The following is a 24,997-nucleotide window of genomic DNA, read 5'->3' on the forward strand; positions in this document are numbered from 1 at the left end:
ACCCCACTCCAGTACTCTTGCCTGGAAATTCCCATGGACGGAGGAGCCTGGTAGGCTCCAGTCCATGGGGTCGATAAGAGTCGGCCCGACTGAGCGACTTCACTTTCACTTTTCACTTTCATGCATTGGAGAAGGAAATGGCAACCCACTCCAGTATTCTTGCCTGGAGAATCCCAGGGACAGAGGAGCCTAGTGGGCTGCTGTCTATGGGGTCGCACAGAGTCAGACACGACTGAAGCAACTTAGCAGCAGCAGCAGCAGCAGAATGAAACAGCAATTCTTCCACCTAGTAACCTTACATGTTTCTGATTATTTAAATAGTTCTTCATGCACACAGTTTAACATGACAGTATTTAGGAAAAAAGGAACAACCATTCCTCTCAACTACTGGTGCCTCCTCTATGTGGGCATCAACAGAGGGGTAATGCCAAGGGGCCTGCCCTTTTCTTCTATGTCCTATCCTTAAATTCCCCATGGCTCCACTAATATGAGGCTGTTGTCTATGGCTGACTTGTATGAAAGTCTTGAAGACATTGAAAGATAACATATGCAATAATTAGGAACAGGGACCAGCTTAATATTAAATACATAACATCTCTGATCTTCAGAACCTTTCACCCGTCTTTGCAACTGGGAATTTGAATAAGTAGGCTTTTCCTTCTGGGTCCTCCAACCTCTTTCCTGGGTCCTCTCCCTCTGCCCTTTCTCCCTCTGTCTTCTTTTCTCCCTAGATGCCTATACCCAACTCTCAAGTTCCTCATATTTATCATATAGAATAGTTTTACTTTCCACTCACTCTCCCTGAGAAAGAAGAGTTTCAGTCTGAGTAACAAGCTACAAAGTGAGCCATTCTGTTTTAAAACCAATATGGCTTAGCACAGTAAGAAAATAAGTTAGTAATTTTTTATACTAATCTGAGTTCCAAAGAACAGCAAAGAGAGATAAGAAAGCCTTCCTCAGTGATCAGTGCAAAGAAATAGAGGAAAACAATAGAATGGGAAAGACTAGAGATCTCTTCAAGAAAATTAGAGATACCAAGAGAACATTTCATGCAAAAATGGGCTCAATAAGGGACAGAAATGGTATGGACCTAACAGAAGCAGAAGATATTAAGAAGAGGTGGCAAGAATACACAGAAAAACTGTACAAAAAAGATCTTCATGACCCAGATAATCACATTGGTATGATCACTCACCTAGAGCCAGGCATCCTGGAATGTGAAGTCAAGTGGGCCTTTGGAAGCATCACTATGAACAAAGCTAGTGGAGGTGATGGAATTCCAGTTGAGTTAGTTCAGATCCTTAAAGACGATACTGGAAAGTGCTGCACTCAATATGCCAGCAAATTTGGAAAACTCAGCAGTGGCCACAGGACTGGAAAAGGTCGGTTTTCATTCCAATCCCAAAGAAAGGCAATGCCAAAGAATGTTCAAAGTACTGCACAATTGCACTCATCTCACACACTAGTAAAGTAATGCTCAAAATTCTCCAAGCCAGGCTTCAGCAATACGTGAACTGTAAACTTCCAGATGTTCAAGCTGGATTTAGAAAAGGCAGGGGAACCAAAGATCAAATTGACAACATCTGCTGGATCATCAAAAAAGCAAGAGAGTTCCAGAAAAACATCTATTTCTGCTTTATTGATTATGCCAAAGCCTTTGACTGTGTGGATCACAATAAATTGTGGAAAATTCTGAAAGAAATGGGAATACCATACCACCTGACCTGCCTCTTGGGAAACCTATATGCAGGTCAGGAAGCAACAGTTAGAACTGGACATGGAACTACAGACTGATTCCAAATAGGAAAAGGAGTAGGTCAAGGCTGTATATTGTCACCCTGCTTATTTAACTTCTATGCAGAGTACATCATGAGAAATGCTGGGCTGGATGAAACACAAGCTGGAATCAAGATTGCCAGGAGAAATATCATTAACCTCAGATATGCAGATGACATTACCCTTATGGCAGAAAGTGAAGAAGAACTAAAGATCTTCTTGATGAAAGTGAAAGAGGAGAGTGAAAAAGTTGGCTTAAAGCTCAACATGCAGGAAACAAAGATCACGGCATCCGGTCCCATCACTTCATGGCAAATAGATGGGGAAACAGTGGAAACAGTGTCAGACTTTATTTTTGGGGGCTCCAAAATCACTGCAGATGGTGACTGCAGCCATGAAATTAAAAGATGCTTACTCCTTGAAAGGAAAGTTATGACCAGCCTAGACAGTATATTAAAAAGAAGAGACACTTTGCCAAAAAAAGGTCTGTCTAGTCAAGGCTATGGTTTTTCCATTAGTCATGTATGGATGTGAGAGTTGAACTATAACGAAAGCTGAGTACCAAAGAATTGGTGCTCTTGAACTGTGGTGTTGGAGAAGACTCTTGAGAGTCCCTTGGACTCCAAGGAGATCCAACCAGTCCATCGTAAAGGAGATCAGTCCTGAATGTTCATTGGGAGGACTGATGTTGAAGCTGAAGCTCCATTACTTTGGCCACCTGTTGCAAAGAGCTGACTCATTTGAAAAGACCCTGATGCTGGGAAAGATTGAAGCCAGAAGGAGAAGGTGACAACAGAGGATGAAATGGTTGGATGGCATCACCAACTCAATGGAGATGAGTAAACCCCAGCATTTGGTGATGGACCGGAAGGCCTGGAGTGCTGTGGTCCATGGGATCACGAAGAGTCAGGCACAACTGAGCGACTGAACTGAACTGAACTGTTTTCCTATTGTAATTGGGTAGAAATTAACAACAATAATATCAATTTCCAGAGTAACTACAGGCCTCTTGGCAAATAATATTTTTGATTGTTAAGCAGGTATTTCTTTTTCCTTGACGTATATTCTGACACAAAACCTAAACTTGTAAAAGCCCTAAAAGAAGAGGAAGGAAAATTGATAAAGTACAGTTCAGCCCAAATATAATGCCATCTAGCTACCAAATAAATTATTCATCGTAGCTATTTATATGGTGTAATTCTTATACTTACCTGACAATGTGCTGACGAGTTCTTTCTACTATATTTTCCTCAGTCAACTTATTCAAATTCAAGTCTGAGAAAAAAGTGAGGGAACAGTGGATTCTCTCTTCTTAGAAAGTATTTTGATTATGTTTGTTATTCTAGGTTGTAGATTAAAATATTAAATTATTATAATAACAGGAAGGAGAGTCTCATATATGTGGTTCCTTTAAAGGATGAGTATAAATGTAATTAGGGGACAGACTGGGTCATGCAAACCTGCTTTATTATTTCATGAATCACTGACTCATAGGCCTGGCACGGACCTTGAGAGTCACACCACCAATCTCAGCAAGATGACATTACATATAACAGACCATCAATCCCATTTTTATTGTCCCATATCACTGAGAACTTGCCACATTTTGCCTTTTAACTCATGCTAGTCCAATAATCCTGAATGTCAGAATAGTCTTTCCTAATGAATAGCTGAAATTTTCTTGTTGCTTTCTTACCTTCTTATATGAGCCCAGAGAAGTCTGGATAATTAGCTTTTACCTTTCCCCAATTAAAAATTATTTTATTTTACTTTCTTGTTTTAAAAACCTTTCACAATGGTGGTATAGTTAAGTACATGGGCTCAAATCCTGCTTCCACAACTTACTATCTGTGTGACCTTGGGGAAATTTTTAAACCCCTCTGCTTTCATCATCAATAACACTGAGGTAACAACAGTACCTACCTATAAGGGTTCTTCAGTCAATCAGTCAGTTCAGTCGCTCAGTCGTGTCTGACTCTTTGTGACCCCATGAATCGCAGCATGCCAAGCCTCCCTGTCCATCACCAACTCCAGGAGTTCACTCAAACTCATATACATCGAGTCGGTGATGCCATCTAGCCATCTCATCCTCTGTCATCCCCTTCTCCTCCTGTCCCCAATCCCTCCCAGCATTAGGGTCATTTCCAATGAGTCAACTCTTCACATGAGGTGGCCAAAGAATTGGAGTTTCAGCTTCAACATCAGTCCTTCCAATGAACACCCAGGACTGATCTCCTTTAGGATGGACTGGTTGGACCTCCTTGCAGTTCAAGGGACTCTCAAGAGTCCTCTCCAACACCACAGTTCAAAAGCATCAATTCTTTGGCGCTCAGCTTTCTTCACAGTCCAACTCTCACATCCATACATGACCACTGGAAAAACCATAACCTTGACTAGACAGACCTTTGTTGCAAAGTAATATCTCTGCTTTTTATATTAGGGTTCTTATGAGGGTGAAATTAAATGAGTTAATATCTATAAATCCTTTGGATAAATATTGTGTGTGTGTGTGTGCTTCATCATTCAGTCGTGTCCAACTCTGCAACCCCATGGATTATAGCCCCTCTGTCCATAGGATTCTCCAGGCAAGCATACAAGACTCGGTAGCCATTCCCTTCTCTAGGGGATCTTCCCAACCCAGGGACTGAACGCTAGGTCTCCTGCATTGGCAGGCATATTCTTTACCATCTGAGACATCAGGGAAACCCAAATACTGTATTATAAAAATGTTAAAAAATTAAAAGCACATTTAAAAATAAAATCTATAAAATACAACAACAAAAAAAGAAATCACCAACAACCCCACTCTAGAGATAACTACATTTTGATGTTTCCTTCTGTCTTATGTATATATAAATAACATAGATAGCGCACAATTGGGATGATGCTATATTTGAAAAAAGGGTCTACATAAAGAACTTCTTTACTTAATGTTATTTTATGGGCATTTCTCCATATCCTTAAAAGTCTCTGAAAATCATGTTTAGGGGCTTTACAGTGACCCATTTTATGGGCTTACCCTATCTCAGAAATCCCCCTATTATAGAGAGCTATGAGATTGTTTTCAATATTTCATTATTTTAGTTAATGCACTGATAAATATCTTTATAAATAATTTTATCTATCTCTTTGACTATTTCTACTCAACTTGTCTTGAAATGATATTCTGAAGACTCCATTTCTATTGGAAGTAAATGATTCTGAATATCATCTATTAAAAATTAGTGAAGTTTTATTAAGTTATGCCTTAGCCTTTGGCTCTGCAAGTGGAAGTCATTGTTCTTTACAATCCCTTGTGTCATGGTTTCCAACTTTAATCCACTTTGTAGCTCTCCTCTAGGGTGTTTTTCTGTTGTTGGGTTCTTTTCTTATCCTGGTTTTCAGGATAAGAGGCAACTTTATTATAGGGCCAGATTATTTTTTTGCAAGAATTTATAAATCAGGAGAATTTATCATGTTCCTATGTATGCAAATCATGAATAATCATCAAGTGACTGGTATAGTATTAATGTTAATCTAGCGACTATGGTGGAGAAGAAAACGGCACCCACTCCAGTCCTCTTGCCTGGAAAATCCCATGGATGGAGGAGCCAGGTAGGCTGAAGTCTATGGGGTCGCTGAGAGTCAGACACGACCGAGTGACTTCACTTTCACTTTTCACTTTTGTGCATTGGAGAAGGAAATGGCAACCCACTCCAGTGTTCTTGCCTGGAGAATCCCAGGGACGGGAGAGCCTGGTAGGCTGCCGTTTATGGGGTTGCAGAGTCGGACACGACTGAAGCGACTTAGAAGCAGCAGCAGAAGCAGGGACTATGGAGGTAAAAGAGGTTCTTGTCCTCCCAGAGTTTAATGTCTAACTGGAGAGAAATGCCTAATCCATGAAACAGTGATCAATACAAGCCAGCCTGGGTCTCCCTGGTGGTTCAGATGGTAAAGAATCTACCTACAGTGCAGGAGACCCAGGTTCAATCCCTGGGTCAGGAAGATTCCTGGAGAAAATAATAGAAACCCACTCCAGTATTCTTGCCATTTCCTACTCCAGGGAACCCCATGGACAGAGGAGCCTGGCAGGCTACAGTCCACTGGGTCACAAAGAGTCACACAACTAAGTGACTAACGCTTTCACAAGGCAGCCTACATGGGTGAATTGTTGAATAGAGATACAGGTAGTAAGCGCTATGGTTATTTAAAGAAAAGAGAAATCAATGGTGATGTGAGTAATCATCAATGAGGTTGGCCTTGGCAGTGAAAAGGGCGGGCATCAGGTGAAAATAACTACAGAAGTGAATGGCAGCTTAGTATAAAGAGCGTGAATTTTTGTGTCAGACTTGGATGGGAAATCTCAACTCCACCATTTACTTTAGTAAGTGTATTAACCAGTCAAACTCTGGATTTGAATCCCAGCTCTGCCACTTATAAACTGTGTGACATAGCTAATAATTTGGGCAAGCTAATAATTTCTTGATAATGCTAAATCTACCTTTGTTCATGGATAACCTCAATAATCAGAGAACCTACCTCATAGGATCATTGTGGGGATTAAATGAGCAAATATGAAAACTGGGGCATGGAACACTTTAAGTACTCAATAGTGTTAGTTTTCATCATCAACCTATTTAAGCATCAATTTAGTCAATCACTTGTTTGTATGATGTAATAATGATTGTCAACCATAATAGATGGGGCTTCCCAGGCGGCACAGTGTTAAAGCATCCGCCTGCCAGTGCAGGAGACACAAGAGATGTAGGTTCGATCCTGGGAGGGGAAGATTACCTGGAGTAGGAAATGGCAACCCACTTCAGTATTCTTGCTTGCAAAATCCATGGACAGAGGAGCCTGGCGGGCTACTGCCCATGGGATCACAAGAGTCAGACACAAATGAGCGACTGAATATGCACACACAATAAATAAATATGGGTGTTTTGAAATTGGTCAGATTTGTCATTGCAAAGGTGAACAAGAAACTGGATCTGGAGATTTTCCCCCAAATCATGGTGCACATTTTATATTTTGAAGTAGAATGCTTGCCTCTTCTTTTAAGGTCAGTTTATTGTTAATTATAGCCCATATTCACAGACCTAGGTCTCTCTCCATTCAGGCTTGAGAGCCTAAATTTTCTCTGCCAGACCCAAAGCCAGCTGACTTTTTAAAGACCAAATTCAGCACTCTTATTAATACATCCAAATAAAAGATGTAATTAATATTCCTAAAAATGGGAATGTTAATTAAAAAGTAACTTAAAAAAGGAGTTAATTAAAGTACCAATTAGCTAAAGAAGTATATTAGCAACACTAAAGTGGATGAAAGGATTTAGAAAAATAAAAACTCTGAGTGTGGAGGTTTTAAAATATAGATACCTATTTCAACACTCTCTCCTTCATAAGGTGGAGCCTAGTTCCCCTTTCCTGGAATGTGGACTGGACTTACACAGAATGTGGTGGAAGGGACAGTGTTTGACTTCTGAAACTTGGCCGTAGGAAACTTTGCAGCATTCTCTTTCTATTTAGTATCATTCTCTTTTGGGGACTCAAGCAGTAACCTTAAGAAGCCCTATGGAGAGGCCCATGTGTTAAGAAACCAAGGTCTCCCACCAACAGTTAGCACATACTCGCCAGCCTCGTGAGTGAGCTGTCTTGGAATTGACTCCTCCAGTCCCAGTCAGGCCTTGAAGTGCTACAGCCCCAGCCAATATCTTGATTGCAACTTTAGGGGAGGCCCTGAGCCAAAACCACATAGCTAAGCTGGTCTCAAACAATAAAAGTTTATTTTTAAGTCATTAAGTTTGGGGATAATAATTGAACATAATATAAAATGAGATACTTAACGTAATTCACTTGAGGAAAAAAACAAGTCAGAAACTCATAGTTAATTAGAGGAGGGTTTTGGTAAGCAAAAATGAAAAAAATAATTAGAAAAAGTAAATATCAATCAGGAAATTGACTGGAACCAGGTCACACATTTTGGCAGGGATTATCTAGCCGTCCATCAAAGCCATTTCCTCTTTTTCCTGCATATACTGCTGGACAACATTTCTCAGACTCATTTGCAGTTAGATGTGGCAATCAGGTTGAGTGCTAACCAACTGAAATGAAAGTCTCCATGCTGTCTTTTTCCATCTGCTGGTGAAATACTGACAACCAGGGCGATCTGGGAAGTCGTATGTTGAAGATGATAGAGTCCTTATCAGCACAGTTTCCTGAATAACTGTGGAGCAGAGAGGCCCCCCCCACCCCCCCATGTTTGCCCCAAACCTTGCTAATGGAGGCTTTGACATCTTCATTGTAGCTTCAAAGTTCTTCTTGGGCAGTGTATTAGTCAGTGTTTTCCACAGAAACAGAACCAATAGAAGATAGATAAATAAATTGATACAGATGTAGATATTCACAAAGAGACTTATTACGAGGGATAAGCACATGTACTTACTAAGAGGCTAAGAAGTCCCACAATCTTCTGACTGTAAACTGGAGGCCCAAAAAGCTGATAATGTAGTTCCAGTCCATACCCAAAGGCCTGAGAACCAGGGGTGCCAATGTTGGGGGACAGGAGAAAATGGATGTCCCGGCATAAGTAGAGAACAAATATACCCCTCCCCTACCTTTTTTTATCCAGGCCCTCAAAGGATCGGATGATGCCCATCCACATTGATGAGGGCAATCTTTACTCAAGTCTCCCCATTCAAAAGCTAATCTTTTCTAGAAACATCTGTATAGACACATACAGAAATAATGCTTTACTTACTATCTGGGCATCATTTAGTCCAGTCAAGTTGACACATAAAATTAACCATCAGCTTCATTCAGCCACCAGACTGGGGAGTGTGCAGGAATATAAGTGTGCAGGTTCCTTAACTATTTCATCCAGGAAGTGACACACATCACTTTGCTCACATTTCATTGGTGAAAATGAGTCATTCAGCCTCACCTAAATGAAAAATATGCTGGGAAATGTAGTCCCCGTTGGTCTACTGCTCTCTGGCAACAACTCTACCCAAAGGAAATGGGGTATGATCTTTGGTTGGGCTGCTCTGATCTGTCTCTCCTGCTTACACACAGAGCATACACAGCTCCCAAGAGGGAGGACTGAAAGATCCATCTAGATACTGTTTCCAGCTCCAAGTCCAAGCCCTCCAAGGTGTGCACAGACTTCCTCATAAGGCCTGGATGTCTCTTCTTAGAATCAAGAAAAGTATAAGCCAGGAAGACAAGTTATCCCTCATATACAATATACAATGATGGTAGCAGGGACACGGTAACCACATGATAATCATATTATGGGTCCACAGAAACGCTGAAACTCTGTCAGGCATTATATAGTCCTTTTGTCCTTAGTGAAGTTGCTCAGTCGTGTCCGACTCTTTGGGACCCCATGGACTGTAGACCACCAGGCTCCTCTGTCCATGGGATTTTCCAGGCAAGAATACGGGAGTGGGTTGCCATTTCCTTCTCCAGGAGATCTTCCCGACCCAGGGATTGAACCCGGGTCTCCCACATTGAAGGCAGACGCTTTACCGTCTGAGCCACCAGGGAAGATGGGGATGGTAAATTCTTTGATTAGGCTCTGTTCTGATTTCTGGAAGAAATTCACTTATCTACCATTCCCGAAAGCCCCTGTTCAAGCCTCCAGGAGTTTGTTTCTTCCTTGCCATCTCTGGCCACATCTAAAATGGATATTCAGGAGTATGCCCTCCTTAGGGCCTGTACAAATTTTCAGGCCTGCTTCCTGCTAGTACAAGTATCGGGGCCCAAGTGTTGTTATAAAGGCTCATATATTTAAGGGCTTCTTTGGCAATAAAATTCCTTCAGCAACTTAGGCTTCTGTACTACTTGTTTCCATCAGTTTCATGTACCATTAACTAAACTCAAAATTTTCCTGCTTCCAGCCTGAATCATTTGCTGGGTTCTCAATCCCAGCTTCTCTTTCCCAGCTTAATGATGGCTCTTGAGATTAGCCAAAACAGCTATGTCCTTAATATAATCTCTGACATAAGGCTGTGTTGTTAACCAAACTTTTTCTCTCGAAGTCTTTCTCAGCCTCATCTATTACTGTTTAAAATCTAGCATCCATCTCTCCCAATCCCCTTTTATTCTGCTTGTAATCAAATCCTGGCTTTGCCCTCTTCCTTCTCTGGTGTCCCTGATTTCTCTGCTATGGATCACTTAGCAGCAGGGGGCATAGCTGACTATGCCATTTAAATATCAAGGGAAAATAAAGTTTAATTTTTGGCAATTGTTCTTAACGTTCTTAATTGCTCTTAATATCATCTGTATTCCAGAGCAGTTAATTTTCCTAATTTGGCAGATTGTGAGTAATTCAAATAAAATTCAAAGATAAATTCAATATAAGCACACATACACTCAGCTCTGGATGAATGGCAGTGAGGAACAGCCTTTTGCCAGAGTGCTCACTGAATAGAATCGTTTAAGATTTAACATTATGAATGTAAAATATATATATATTTTTCAACCAAATAAAAGGATTTTTTTGGACTTTCCTATGGCATAACTCTTCTATTCAAAGAGATATCTGAGTTTTCTGCCACATAGTATGTGATGGTTATAACTATTCACAATTAAGCTAAAGACAGTTCTCCAGACTGATCTTCTGTCTCTTAAAGGGAAATATGATTTGCTTTCTCAGACATATCTATGATGGTGAAATGTTAAAAGACCTGCAAATGAATGGTTTCCACATAGTTGATGATTATGGTAAAGGAAGAAAGAGGAGAGAAAAATAAGATGAGGGGGCTAAGAAGAGGAAAAAGAGGAGAAGGGAAAAAGGAAAAGGAGAAGAAAGAAGAGGAGGAGATTATTTATGATCCTGATGATGACCCAATACAGTAGTTTGTCAGCAGCTCATGATCATGATTCCCAAGTACTTCCAAAAACCCAGGTTCTGCTGTTACAAAGCAGTGCACATAAGATACTGTGGATCCAATGAGAGAATACCTAACAGGATTCTCTCTCGGACTTTGTCTGATTTACCTTGTTTCATTCAGTTCAGTTCAGTTCAGTCGCTCAGTCGTGTCTGACTCCTTGCAACTCCATGAATCACAGCACGCCAGGCCTCCATGTTCATCACCAACTCCCAGGGTTCACCCAAACTCACGTCCATCCAGTCGGTGATGCCATCCAGCCATCTCATCCTCTGTCATCCCCTTCTCCTCCTGCCCCCAATCCCTCCCAGCATCAGGGTCTTTTCCAATGAGTCAACTCTTCGCATGAGGTGGCCACCATGAGAAGGTGGCCTCTTAGCATGCTGAAGTTTCAGTTTCAGCATCAGTCCTTCCAATGAACACCCAGGACTGAGCTCCTTTAGGATGGACTGGTTGGATCTCCTTGCAGTCCAAGGGACTCTCAAGAGTCATCTCCAACACCACAGTTCAAAAGCATCAATTCTTCGGCGCTCAGCTTTCTTCACAGTCCAACTCTCACATCCATACATGACCACTGGAAAAACCATAGCCTTGACTAGATGGACCTTTGTTGGCAAAGTAATATCTTTGCTTCTAGGTTTATTTGATATCTCTAAGTTTCATTAGAGCCCTGCAAAGCAAACAGTTTATACCTATTTTACAGATGAAAATGGCTCAGATGTGTGCCATTTCAGAGCACATACTAGAAATGCATTTCCTACCATAAGTGGGTCTATGTAGCTAGTCCTGGCTAACAAGTTGTGAGGAGATAACAATGTCTGTTTGAGACCTTTCTGACCCTCTTTTTCCCTCTGAGTGCACAATCAGCAACATTTGAAAGGTATCAGATTGGGTCCCTGGGAGGCTCCCTGCTGACCTCTGAGGGTCAGGTAGCAAGAGACCATGGAGTTATATGGCACCATTGTGCAGCTCATTCTGAATGACAGAGGTGGTTAACCAAAAAAAAGGTCTTCTAGCAAAAAATATGTATGAAAAAGCACTAGATTTTCTTCTTTTATAGTAGATAAGAATCTGGATCCACTTGGTTTCAAACAAGTGGAACAATAAATGGGGCCTCACTTCAAATTGTCCCTTTAGGATTCTCAACCTTGACAGCACTTACATATAGTAAGGATAAAATTCCACTTCATTACATACATTATCTATCTCTCAAATGAAAATGGAGATCAAAATTACATTAAAAATGATTAAGAGCAGGGGCATGAGCTTATCCAATATTTGTTTCTCACCTCAAAGCTTTCTATATTTCTCAATGAGTATATTTAAAATATTTATTCCTGTATTTTTTCCACATTGTGCAATTCATACTCTAAGTTCAATACTGAATAATTTGGAGAAACCCAAATAGCTATTCATAAACTATTTCACACAAAGTAGAAAAAAATAAGGCATAGTTTACATTGTTCAATGATACGGTACCAAAAAGAATGTTCTACTTGAATCAAGGATAAATATTACTTTTAATTTTTTTACTGATAATTTCAAATGTAATTTGAAAAGAAAAAATCAACATTACATATTCAGATTTAAATAAAAGTTAACACACACAATAAAACATCTTAATAGTTTTATTTTAAAATGATAATGACATACTTACTATTAACATATACAGCATCAAATGCTCTAATAAAAAGTCTAGAACCTGAATAACTTCCCTTTTTATAATATAAAAAACACATAATCAACATTAAATTATTTTTCTTGTTTGGCAAGAAAGTAAAATGAAAAGCACGATGAGAACCATAAACTCTCAGTACACTGTATAGTAATAACTGTCTTTGCTTTCTGGTATGACATTTATTCGGAGTCTGGCAAGGAAGCGTGAAGATGGCAGTGGGAAAATAAGGCTGGCTCTTCCTGAAACACAGGAAAACTGCTAAAATGAAGCAAAGGAAAATACTGTCTGCTACCCACATTTCCTTAAAATAAAATAATAATCATGGTAAAATAATTTCTAAATATGCCATGCTTTTGTAAGGCTAAAATTGAGAGGGTAAAAAAAGTCAATTAAACATCTGCAGGAAGCTAAATAACCAAAAAAACAAATAAGCAAGAATCCATATAATTATGGCATCTCATTCTGAGGTTGATTCCAACTTCTTCATTCATGACGTGTGAAAGACTTCTCTTGTCCTTAAAGTTAACATTAGGCATGCCAAGTTTCCCATAAGAAAATTATTCTAATAATAGCTTTAAATATTACAGTTTTATAATTATAAATATTCTCCTAATAAATACATAGACTTGAGTGTACATAAACTTGCATACTAAAAACAGAAAAAATGGAGAGGTATGCTCTTAAGGGTAACCCATGGATTTTTGAAATCAATTTTTCATATTTGAAATAGCATCTTACTTTTTACAGTGCTACTGCACGAGTCAGGCAAATTACTTCCCAAGACTTATGCCCGTATAAGTTGGAAGGAAATACTACAGAAAACTACAGATCATAAAATTGTATAGCTGAAAATCAGCTAAAAGATGAAGTGTTAATTCTCTTTACAAAGCATTTTATACTGAGAAAAGCCAGTTAGACTTCCTTATAATTCTTTTTTATTATAGTCATTCTTTATGCCCCATTCTGGAAAAGGTTAAACCCCAATACAGAGAACTGTAAGGCTCTTATTACTTTGTCACAGTGGAATCTAGTTGGTGGTATTAAATCTTGCTAAACAGGTGAACCATTGATGAAGGCTGTGAGTCTCTTTAGTCAGACCACGTTTTTGTGGTAGCAGTTATTGCTGCAATGCAATACAAGCTTCAGACTGAAAAACCTTCTCCTAACAGATCTATAGAACATTTTTTTTAACTTTATATGAATAATAAAGGTTTTGCATGTGCCTATCATTGCACATGTGAAAGATGAAGGATAAAATGTTCAAAGGGTCCTGCCTAGAATTTTGTTACAATGAAGTAACAAAAAGTAGAACCACTTGGATTCAGACCTTTAATTCCAATATTCAACTGACATAATTCTCACTCACTCACTTATCCTTATACCCGGCAGCAAACGGAAGGCACAAATGAACTTGGCAGGGCAGTCTCTGTCTAAACTGGCACATCGAAGGATATGTGCCTGTACTGGGCACATATAAGTGTGGGAGGAATGGACTCGGGTGTTTTCAGGCAGACAGTAAAGCATGTGATATTGATATCAATGCAAGTAGCCAGGCAGTAGAGCATCAAGAAGCATGGCAATTTTGTGGGTAAAAGTACCCACAGCCACCAAGAATTTCATGGTTCCACGTAGTCCTGTAATCCTCTAAACTATGAATCGGCTATGAAATGGGAGCCTGGAGAAAAAGACATTCTTCTTATGAAAGATCCAGTACATCATATGACATGGAGCTCCAGATGGCTGAAAAGGACACACAAGACTGCAAAGAAATCACTTCAGCTCTGCCAAAACAGTTTAAGGTGCTCTGAAAAGGAACAGTTTTTATTAAAGTCATTAAGACAGTTAAACTGGCCATTAGCAGCCTGTAGATCCCAGCAGTAATGGAGAAAAGCAGCTCTCTTGCTGGTACTCACCCCTTCAGGCCTCCATGCTGAACAATGAGTTGCCTTCTTTTAAGATTAGGAAGGTGAATCTAGTTTTCTAAAACGTGGTAAAAAATCAAAGATCTAAACTATGGACCTCTGAAACAGTAGTTTTACTTGTCTAGGTCTAGCAATAAAAACTCTCAGAGGTAACAACCAGCACCGTGTTAAAGAGACAGGTGTAGGGTCACAAACTTCCATGAAGAATGCAAGACCCACACCATAGCTATGTTCTGTTCACTATCTGTAACAGTATAACCTGATCTTGCCAAAGTACTTCTAAATAAATATATTTAGAGCCCCAAACCCTCTTTATCAGATTGGAAACAATGTCTAAAGTTCAGGGTCTTTTGTTACCTGTGTTACCATCACTTAAAATTCAATTAATCTTCGTCTTGAATTCAGACACTGACAGTATAAACTAGAGCTACACAGCTGAACACCTGGAGAAATCATAACTGATGAAGGCGGTTATCTGAGTCATATTAACACAGCCCTAGAGACACCCAGATGATGTTCTGAATTGCTTCCTTTTGGTATAATGGTCTGCCCTCATATAAGGAGAAGGTAAAAGAGATATGCCCCATATATGAGCAGATTTAAATAGTGGTAAAATAAGTTACCATATATGTGCACGTGTTCGTGCTGTCACTTCAATCATGTCTGACTCTTTGCAACTTTTTGCAACTCTATGGACTGTAGTCTACCTTATACTTACTATATTTCAATTTAAAAATTTTAAGGATAAAAGGAAGAAACATACTCTGATTTAAGTCTTTTTTCCCTGAATATTTTTTCCTAATTGGGATATAAACATGTAGGGCTTCCCTAGTGACTCAGATGGTAAAGAATCTGTCTGCAATGCAGGAGATCTGGGTTCAATCCCTGGGTCAGGAAGATCCCTTGGCGAAGGAAATGGCTATTCACTCCAGTATTCTTGCCTGGAAAATCCCATGGACAGAGGAGCCTGGCAGGCTACAGTCCACAGGGTTGCAAAGAGTCAGACACAAATGAGCAACTAAGCATGTGTGTGTGTGTGTGTGTGTGTGTAGGAATACATATCTTGTAGATCACATTGGAACTATATACAATTTGGTAGCACTACAAGAATCATAAAATACTTCCAAATGAAAAGCTTTGTCTTTGTTCCTTTATCACAAGCTTTACAGAACTGAAAACATTTTCTCACATTTGAATCTCAAATTTGTCTTCCTTCACAACCTGAAATTCAGGCTGCTCATTAATTGTTTAAGTCTGCAATTTGACTAATTTGACTAATCTTGATTCATCAATAAATAAAAACAAAGCTCAGAGGATGCCAATTAGTGTCTATGAATAAACATGTATTTTGTACAGTATACTTTTTAAAAATAACACACAGCTCAGACCTACTAACTCAGCCAAAGAGATCATTCCCTTGTTGCCTCAACATCATGCATTGTAGATCCTCAAGCAGGCTAGAATCTGACAATTTGTATTATATATAAACCTTGAGGATAAGAAATTTATACTGTTGGGAAAAGCTGGCCTCAACACAGGAGAGTCACAATAAAACAAAGTTTCTTCAAAAAGCACAGAGAACCAGCTATAGAAAACAGAAATCATGTCTGTATTATCCCAATTATTTCCAAATCAGTAATGGTCTCTTATTAAGGATAAGGTAATCCAGTTACATCTAGCTTCTTCTGAGATCCATATAATTTACCATTTTAACATAATAATTCTTTCACACATCTGTCCTATTTTTATTATTCTCTGATCTTCTCTTCTGCATTTCACTTTAACCCTTACCAACACAGTGTACCCAATTCACCAAATCAACCTGACACCCACAAGAGCTCATTCACATAAATATCCTGACTCACACACTCTGCCAGCCAGAGTCACCCACATACTCCACAGTCTTCAATAACAACAAAAACTTCAGACATTAGAATCAGGCTTTAGAATCTGCTCTCCACCCTGATTCCCAGCTCTAGTCCTCTTTAAGAATGACTCAAACAACCCTGGTAACACAGTAACTGAAACTACTCTTGAAGTGGGAGGTGGAAAACACCTCCAAGAAGAGCTGTAAAATGCAAGATATTTCTGAGGCTGCATTCTCCATCGCCTTCTTGAACTATAACCCACAGAGACACTGAGTTAGCAGGGATTCTGGGTGTGTGTTTTGCAAAGTGGTTACTGTTTCGCTTATGGTGCTTCTAATAAAGTAAGTCTGAATTTATAAGGCAAGATCTCACAGGTATGAGAGCCTGGGTATAAGGTGCTCAGAATGATGCCTTAGACGATTGTTGCTGTTGCTAAGTCGCTTCAGTCGTGTCCGACTCTGTGCGACCCCAAAGACGGCAGCCCACCAGGCTCCCCCGTCCCTGGGATTCTCCAGGCAAGAACACTGGAGTGGGTTGCCATTTCCTTCTCCAGTGCATGAAAGTGAAAAGTGAAAGTGAAGTCGCTCAGTCGTGTCCGACACTAGTGACCCCATGGACGGCAGCCCACCAGGCTCCTCCCGTCCACGGGATTTTCCAGGCAAAATTGTTAGCAGGAAGTAAGTTCGGGTGAGAAGTACAATTCCCACAGATTCAGTGTGTTCAGCCTCTCTCGTCTCATTTTAGTTTTTTATTTTTTGGCTGTGAGCTTAAGGACTGCTGCCATCCTGGGGCAACGACTTGTTGCTTGACCTGGAACAAGTGATACCAGTTTCTGGGCCCAGTCCCCACGAGTCTAGCTGCACGTGTATTGGAGGTTTTCTCCAAACAACCACGACCTGGGAGTGTGCCTGAGCCGGTTATGACTCAACCTGCCTAGATGTGTAGGTATCTGGAAATAGGATAAAAACCTCTTATGCTTACCTCTCTGGGGTGAGAACCAAGAAAGACTTCAGCATGTGTAATATATATGATGGCTAAATCACAAACAGAAAATGAGGTTTATATCAGCAATTAATTTTACTTATCTAGAAAACGGGCATGTGACACTGGCTAATATCTGGCACTACCATTCTGGGTTAAATTCAGATTGGCTGATTTATATAATTTTATTAGAAAGTTTATTCTAATGACTTAATTACCACTTTTGAGTACAGGAATAATTTTGAAAATAACATATGTATTTTTGCATTTTTTAATAATCAGTATCTTCAAGCTTCAAAATATTCAAATTCAAAACCCCATATTTTAATGTTTAGCCAAATTACAGAAAGAATAAGTTGAGTAAGAAAATGGATAAGCACCTTTGAGAATTAAATGTAAGCCTTATGTGATTAGTGCTTACATTCTTTTTCACAAAACAGGTTACGAATTGGTTCTATACCTTCTAGTGTCTAAAGAAAAACATCCCGTATCATGTAAAAGAAATCATTTGAACACTGAATTGTTAGAAATATTTTGCTATAGAAGTATTAATAGAAGAAGCAGGTGGCCATTACAGATTAGTCTCAGCTCTTTAGAAGGACCAGTGGAGCTGGCTGTGGTTTCTTAATGCGTCTTACATGGCTTTTCTTTTAAATAAAAAATACAAGAGCAAAAACTCTCACTGGCTGTTGGTTTGGGAAACAAACTTTTCTTGCCAGGCAAATAAACTGCACTAGTAATTTTAAGAAATGTGTTTTGCTTTGTTTCGTTCATATAAAATACCAAGGCAGACTCTCAAGAAGTTCACAACCAGAATTAACTCTGTACAGCGAGAGCATCTTCCTCCACCAGCGACAGTTCCAGGGTGTTTTCGTTAGTGCTTGTTTTCATCCTGAAGTTGAAGGAACCGTAGAGTTTGGCAGACTCTTTAGAGGAGGCAAACCTGTCACGACGGTATAGCTCCCCCTTCCACATGGACATCATCAGCAAGCAGGACAGAACAACCCCCCCAAGCGTGAGCAGGCAGAGACCGGCAATCACACAGCGGTCCAGGTGAGCCCCCAGCCTCGCGCTCTCCTTCTCCAGGCGTTCCATCTCCCGGGCCGCCACAGTGTTGGGATCCACAGTCACATCCCGTGGGACAATGTACGAGATGATCACCAGCAAGATGCCAGTGACCAAGAACAAGATGGCGCTTATGAAACCATAGTCTACTGACTTCCCTGAAGAGGTGGCTTCCGAGCTGGCATCATCTTCATCTTCGGAAATCAGGGATATGGCAGACTCGTGGGACCACTCATTTGGATTTCCCCAGCCGAGGTCTCCCAGGTGATCACTCCCTTTTGCTGAAGGGGAGTGCCTGTTCCTTTGCTCCAGGTTGACATTCTCGTCCACGTAGGTAAAAGAGGTTTCTAATTCCTGGCTGCAGCAGTTGCAGACTTTCTGTTCTGCTGTTATCTGGTTGTTCCCTGAGTTGAGAGGTCCTGGTGGCAGCGAGTCTGTGTGAATAGCACTGTCTTGCAGGGAGGGGGAAGGGGATGCTGGGGAAGGGCTAAGTTTACATGCTTCCATCTCCAATGCTTTTGGCTTCGGGGTACAACGTCTCTGGCAGCAGAGAGCAGCTCTGGTGGCTGCTGCATCTGCCTGGTCCCCGGGAGGCCCTCTTGAACTCCAGTCAGCAGCATCACACGGGGCTGCCTGGCTGCTCTTCTTAACAAGGTAGTGGAGCTCCATTCGAGCTAGTCAGACATTCCCCAGCAGCTTCCAGAGAGTCTGCCAATAGCAATACAGTTAGATAAGAATCCACCAGGAGCTAAGACCGGACCACCAGGAGTACTGCTCCTGAGGCCCTCTTCTCCTTTGTAGCTACAGGTTTTGACACTTTAGCCCCAATTCCCCCTAAAATAGGTAAGAGAAAGGAGAAGCTACCTAGTGGCGGGAAAGTGTGAAAAGGGCAAAACTTAAGTCAGGGTAAAAAGGAACATGGAGGAAGTGGCAGTGTCTGGGAAGAAAGCATTGCCGTCACCAAGCCAAATTTATCCAAGGATCACACATTTCGGTGACAGGATCCCTCAAACGAGAAGGCAGGTTTCCTGCACAGAGATACAAATGAGAAAAGCAGGACCTTTTTCAGCGAGCTGCTGATTTTCTGAAGAACTTGGGGAAGCACAGACTTCTCAATAATTCAGTTAAATTGTAAGTGTTTACACTCTCTGTAGTTCAGAACAGATGCTAATACAGATTAGCATCGTTAGAGCATCACCATGGGTGAACCAATCAATATGTCACCAGCAGTTGGGCTCTACTGGAGCTCGGTATTTTGACTGGGTGGCTCTGAAGTGGGTGAAAGATGGCTGGCTTGATTAAGCCACGCTCCTAACGGTACACTTTGTACACCCAGAGACCCTAATCACACAGCCCTGTTCATTGTGATTCCATTCTCAGCTTACTGCTACACAATGGCAGCATGTTCTAGACCCAAAAATACGTAGACACACACCTCATAGGGTGATCTCTGAAAAATACAATGAGCTAGCCCACTCGTACACACACACACACACACACACACACAGGGTTGCCTGCTTCAGGTAAAGGTCCGCTACCCATGCACTCCAGGTCTGAGTGAGTATGAGTTCCTCTCCCTCTGCATGCTTTGCTAACAAATGTGTACAGGACATCAACCATCTAGGAAGTTTTCACAAACCCCAGTCTAGAAATAAACTGACAATAAAATACAAATCATAAACCCACAGAGTCACAGTTCTGTTGAGGCCAACAGGGGAGAAACTATTTCCAGGGTTAACTCTGGAACTTTGCCCTACCTCACCACAGCAAGGCACCTTCATGGGAGAAAATTTTGCGTTGAGTATAAAACCATTTGCCTGTCCTTTTCTGCCTCTGCCATCTTTCTGAGGAATAAAAATTTACTTTCTACTATCAGAAAGTACAGAGGTTTCAAGTAAAGTCCCTTTTATTTTGCTTCCTAGTCCAGAATAATAACAGATTTAACTCATGTCTTAGAGGTTTATTATGCTTCAAAATCCACAGCTCCAACGGCTGGTAACCTACCCAGAAACGCAGGTAAGGTGAAGCAGAAATCCACCTGGCAACTCATTTAAAATATGAGAGGGGAAATCCACATGTTTTATGCTCTACATTAGCGTTTGTTTAAAACACACACACACACACACACACACACACTTCTCCTATTATCGGAGTTTCTTTGCAGCTAAAACAGGAAAACAAACAAAAAATCAGATTCAGGAAAACCACAACTGAACCAGAGCTTTCCTTTAGTAAGTGCATAGACACCCCCTCCCCTCACCCCCACCCTTCACTGCGGGATCCCTCAGTGAAGGAAGCAATGGTAACGGGTTTGATCGATTACTGAAATGAGAAATCTCGCAGTTCCCTCAAACATTAGGTGCGCTGATTAACCTCTGGCACAATTAGCCCATCAAATTGGATTACTTTAGATAAAAATCGGCAGAGCCCCTTATGGGACTTCCAATTTATAACAAAGAGAGGGAGAGAGAAATCTCCACTTAATTCCCTTCTTCTGCCTCTATCTCTTAAAAGAGAGACTCCGCTTGTTCCATCGGAACAAGCTGCACAGTCGATTTCCTTTGCAGCTCGGTAATCCGGGGCTTCCATTCTCAGGGGAGAATGGATAATCCCAGGGGACCAGCCAAAGGCTCTTTCCTTCAGCCTCCTCCCTCTCTCCTCTCTGGTTTAAGAGCGCGGTTAATAAAACTGCACCCGCAGAACGCGGAGACAGCACTTTCCCTCGTCCGTCCGCAGCAATTAAGAGCATTAATATCTGCATGGGAACTAACTGACACGGGCGAGGCTGGTCTAGGGAGGCGACCTCGGGATCCGTCCTGCGCGCGCTGTGCTGTAAGGGCGCGCCGCAAGCACCGGGCAGCGATCGATGTTCCCCACGGACTCAATCAACCCATTCCGGGTGAGCTCCGCGTCCGCCGTGGTGCCCTGAGTTGGGATGCGTTCGCCAAATACCCAAAGGCTAGGCAGGCACCTTAGGCAGGGACGAGGGACGCGCTCCCCAGCTCCGCCAGGCTCTCGGGGTCTCTTGCGCGCTCCAGCGCCTCCTCCCCGTTCCACTCGCTGCCACTCACCTCCTGCCTTGGCCACCCAGTGAGCCTGGAGCACCGCGCGCTAGTCCCTGAGCCGCTCCTCGGGAAAGTACCCCGCTCACCAGCCGCAGCACTTGTAGCCTCTGCGCGCCGCCCGCTTCGTGGGGTGGGCTGCGCCTGCGGAGCCCGCGGGGCGGGGCTGGGCGGGGCTCTCCCTCTTGCTGAGCATCCCGGGAGATGTAGTCTGGGTCGGCCGCCCGGCCTCCCTCCTCTCTCTCTCCTCTCTCTCACCTCTCTCTCGCTGAAATCACTGGCTCCTAAACTCAAACCAAAGGCTCCTAAACTCAGAGTAAGGTCCTCTATTCTCCGTGTTATGACGGAATATTTGAGTATTCTGGGTGTATATTTAGTTACAACTGTGTGCCAGGCAGTATGCATATTTAGTTTTGTTTAAGTGAAAGTGAAGTCGCTCAGTCGTGTCCGACTCTTTGCGACCCCGTGGACTGTAGCCTACCAGGTTCCTCCGTCCATGGGATTCTCCAGGCAAGAATCCTGGAGTGGGTTACCATTTCCTTCTCCAGGGGATCTTCCCGACCCAGGAATCGAACCCTGGTCTCCCGCATTGGAGGCAGACGCTTTAACCTTTGAGCCACCGTCATAACAAATCTTCCAAGATTTTATTAATTCTCATTTTACAAATGAAAAAAGAGGCTCAGAGGAATTAATACCTCATCCAGGGTAAAAAAGACAATAAACGATCTCTAATATTGTGCTCAAAAATCTGTTTCCAAAGTCATTGCCTTGCCCACAAAATCTGGAGAAATGTGACCATTGAAGGCAAGGAATTGTCCTGTTGATTTCTGCTTCTCCTGGGCCTAGCAGAGTGTCTAAATAATCAGTTCTGTTCAGTCGCTCAGGCATGGACTGCGACCCCATGGACTGCAGCACACCAGGCTTCCCTGTCCATCACCAACTCCTGGAGTTTACTCAAATTCATGTCCATCCAGTTGGTGATGCCATCCGACCATCTCATCCTCTGTCCTCACCTTCTCCTCCCGCCTTCATTCTTTCCCAGCCTCGGGGTCTTTTCTAGTGAGTCAGTTCTGTAGCCAAAGTATTGGAGTTTCAGCTTCAGCAGCAGTCCTTCCAATGAATATTCAGGACTGATTTCCTTTAGAATAGACTGGTTGTATCTCCTTGCTGTCCAAGGGACTCTCAAGAGTATTCTCCAACACCACAGTTCAAAAGCATCAATTCTTCAGCGCTCAGCTTTCTTTTTTTTTTAATATAAATTTATTTGTTTTAATTGGAGCCTAATTACTTTACACTCCAACTCTCACATCCATACATGACTGGAAAAACCAGAGCTTTGACTAGATGGACTTTTGTTGGCAAAGTAATGTCTCTGCCTTTTAATATTCTGTGTAGGTTAGTCATAGCTTTCCTTCGAGGAGCAAGTGTCTTTTAATTTCATGGCTGTAGTCACCATCTGCAGTGATTGTGAAGCCCCCAAAAATAAAGTCTGTCACTGTTTCCACTGTTTCCCCATCTATTTGCCATGAAGTGATGGGACCAGATGCCATGATCTTAGTTTTCTGAATGTTGAGTTTTAAGCCAACTTTTTCACTCTCCTCTTTCACTTTCATCAAGAGGCTCTTTAGTTTTTCTTCAATTTCTACCATAAATGAGGTGTCATCTGCGTATCTGAGGTTAATGATATTTCTCCCGGCAATCTTGAGTCCAGCTTGTGCTTCATCCAGCTGAGAATTTCTCATGTACTCTGCATATAAGTTAAATAAGCAAAGTGACAATATACAGCCTTGGCATACTCTTTTCATAATTTGGAACCAGTCCATTGTTCCATGTCCCATTCTAACTGTTGCTTCTTGACCTGCATACAGCTTTCTCAGGAGGCAGGTCAGATGGTCTGGTATTCCCACCTCTTTAAGAATTTTCCAGTTTGTTGTGATCCACACAGTCAATAAAGCAAAAGTAGATGTTTTTCTGGAACTCTCTTGCTTTTTTGATGATCCAATGGATGTTGGCAATTTGATCTCCGGTTCCTCTGCCTTTTCTAAATCCAGCTTGTACTTCTGGAAGTGCACGATTCACATACTGTTGAAGCCTGGCTTGGAGAATTTTGAGCATTACTTTGCTAGCGTGTGAGATGAGTGCAATGGGGCAGTAGTTTGAACATTCTTTTGCATTGCCTTTCTTTGGGATTGGAATGAAAACTGAATTTTTCCACTCAATAATAATGACCCAAAATAACAATAATTAACATACAAAGCACTTAGTATTGTCAGGCTATCTTCTAAACACTGCTAATATAACTCAGTTAATGGTCACAGTTAATCTTTAAAGTTCTGTAAAAATCGTCTTTTGCAAGAGTGGATTTTTACAAAAGACAAAACTAAATTACAAGAAGTTGAATAATTTGCCCAAAGTCATACTGCTAATCCTTAAGAAGATGGCACAACTCCAAAAGAGCCTAAGCATTATACAAATTGAATGAATGGGAAAAGACAAACAAATAAACAAACAGAAGCCTGGAAGACAAAGGATTAGGAATAAAGGAAATCCAGAGATTAAAGCTACTGAGATGTTGTTCCCAAGACAGGACAAAGTAACTTCTTTGAGTCGCCTACCTCTTTCTTACCAGAGCTGATTGCAGTAGCCAATAGCCAAATAGAATAACTGTTTTTTTTTTTTTTTTTTTGGATTGTCTTAAATTTTCAGAGCTGACTGCAGTAGCCAATAGCCAAATAGAATAACTGGTGTTTTTTTTTTTTTTTGGATTGTCTTAAGTTTTCAGCATCTCCTTTGGGGTGACTCTAGGGTATTGATTGTTTAATCTAAGGGGAGCAAGAGAAGGGTTATATTATAATATAACATTTTGCTGCTTGTGAGTAGCTCACATGAATTTTGTGGTTGCTTTCAAGTAATAGATCAGTCTTCTATAATGATGACTTAGTTGGTTTTCCTTTAGTGTAGTGTAGCGTGTGTGCTCCATCATGTCCAACCCTATGAACTGTAGCCCATCAGGCTCCTCTGTCCATGAAATTTTCCAGGCAAGAATACTGGAGTGGGTTACGATTTCCTGCCCTACGGGATCTTCCCAATCCAAGGATCAAACCCGCATCTTTTATGTCTCCTGTATTGGCAGGCAGATTCTTTACCACTGAGCCACCTGAGAATGGCTTTGGTTTTCCTTTATATTGATAGAATTCATAGTTTCATAGTTCCAGGGATGTCATAACACAGCTGCTTTTAAATCTTTTCTCACCATGACTCTCTTTTAGGTAGTTAAGCCCATTTATTGTTAAACATGATGTATCTATTATGGCTTCTTCTCCTTTGCTCACTAATTACACTGTTCTCCAATGAGAATATCCTTTTTGCATTCCCCTATTTCCTCCACCTTTCAAAGATTAGCTCATCAAGCCACATTTGCTAGGGTACATTCTTAGTATTAATACTGTATATTTGAAAGGGAGCCCAAAGACACCATATGTTGTCCAGAAGTGAGCAACTGAGCAGCTGAAGAAACTTGAACTCATGTTGGATGAGACACTGAAGGAACTTGGGATATTTAGCCAGAGGAGGAGACTTAGAGGAAACAAAAACTAACTTTAAATAATTAGGTGTTTGTGAATAAGAGTTCTATATCATGGTTAAAAGGGGGGAAAGCAGAACCAATGACAATAAAAGCATGTATTAGTCCTAATGGGTTATCTTTAATTCTTACATCAATGCCGTAAGGGAGTCATTATTATCATACCCATTTACATGTAGAAATTGAGGAT

General features: G+C 41.2%; 1 protein-coding gene across 1 annotated transcript; it reads right to left on the minus strand.

Annotated features, from left to right (window-relative positions):
* Nucleotides 1-17,277: 17,277 nt before the first annotated feature.
* TMEM74 (transmembrane protein 74) lies at nt 17,278-21,372 on the minus strand. Its single transcript, XM_086336317.1, has 2 exons — nt 21,234-21,372; nt 17,278-18,870 (listed from the first exon to the last, which is right to left on the minus strand). Exon 2 carries the CDS (start codon nt 18,829-18,831, stop codon nt 17,914-17,916), a length of 918 nt encoding a protein of 305 aa, XP_086192443.1. The 5' UTR covers nt 18,832-18,870; nt 21,234-21,372; the 3' UTR covers nt 17,278-17,913.
* Between the last annotated feature and the right edge of the window lie 3,625 nt (nt 21,373-24,997).

Source organism: Bos grunniens, chromosome 14, assembly GCF_055505025.1.
Source record: "Bos grunniens cultivar Pamir isolate PY7600 chromosome 14, Bosgru_T2T1.0, whole genome shotgun sequence".
NCBI classification, from domain to species: domain Eukaryota; kingdom Metazoa; phylum Chordata; class Mammalia; order Artiodactyla; family Bovidae; genus Bos; species Bos grunniens.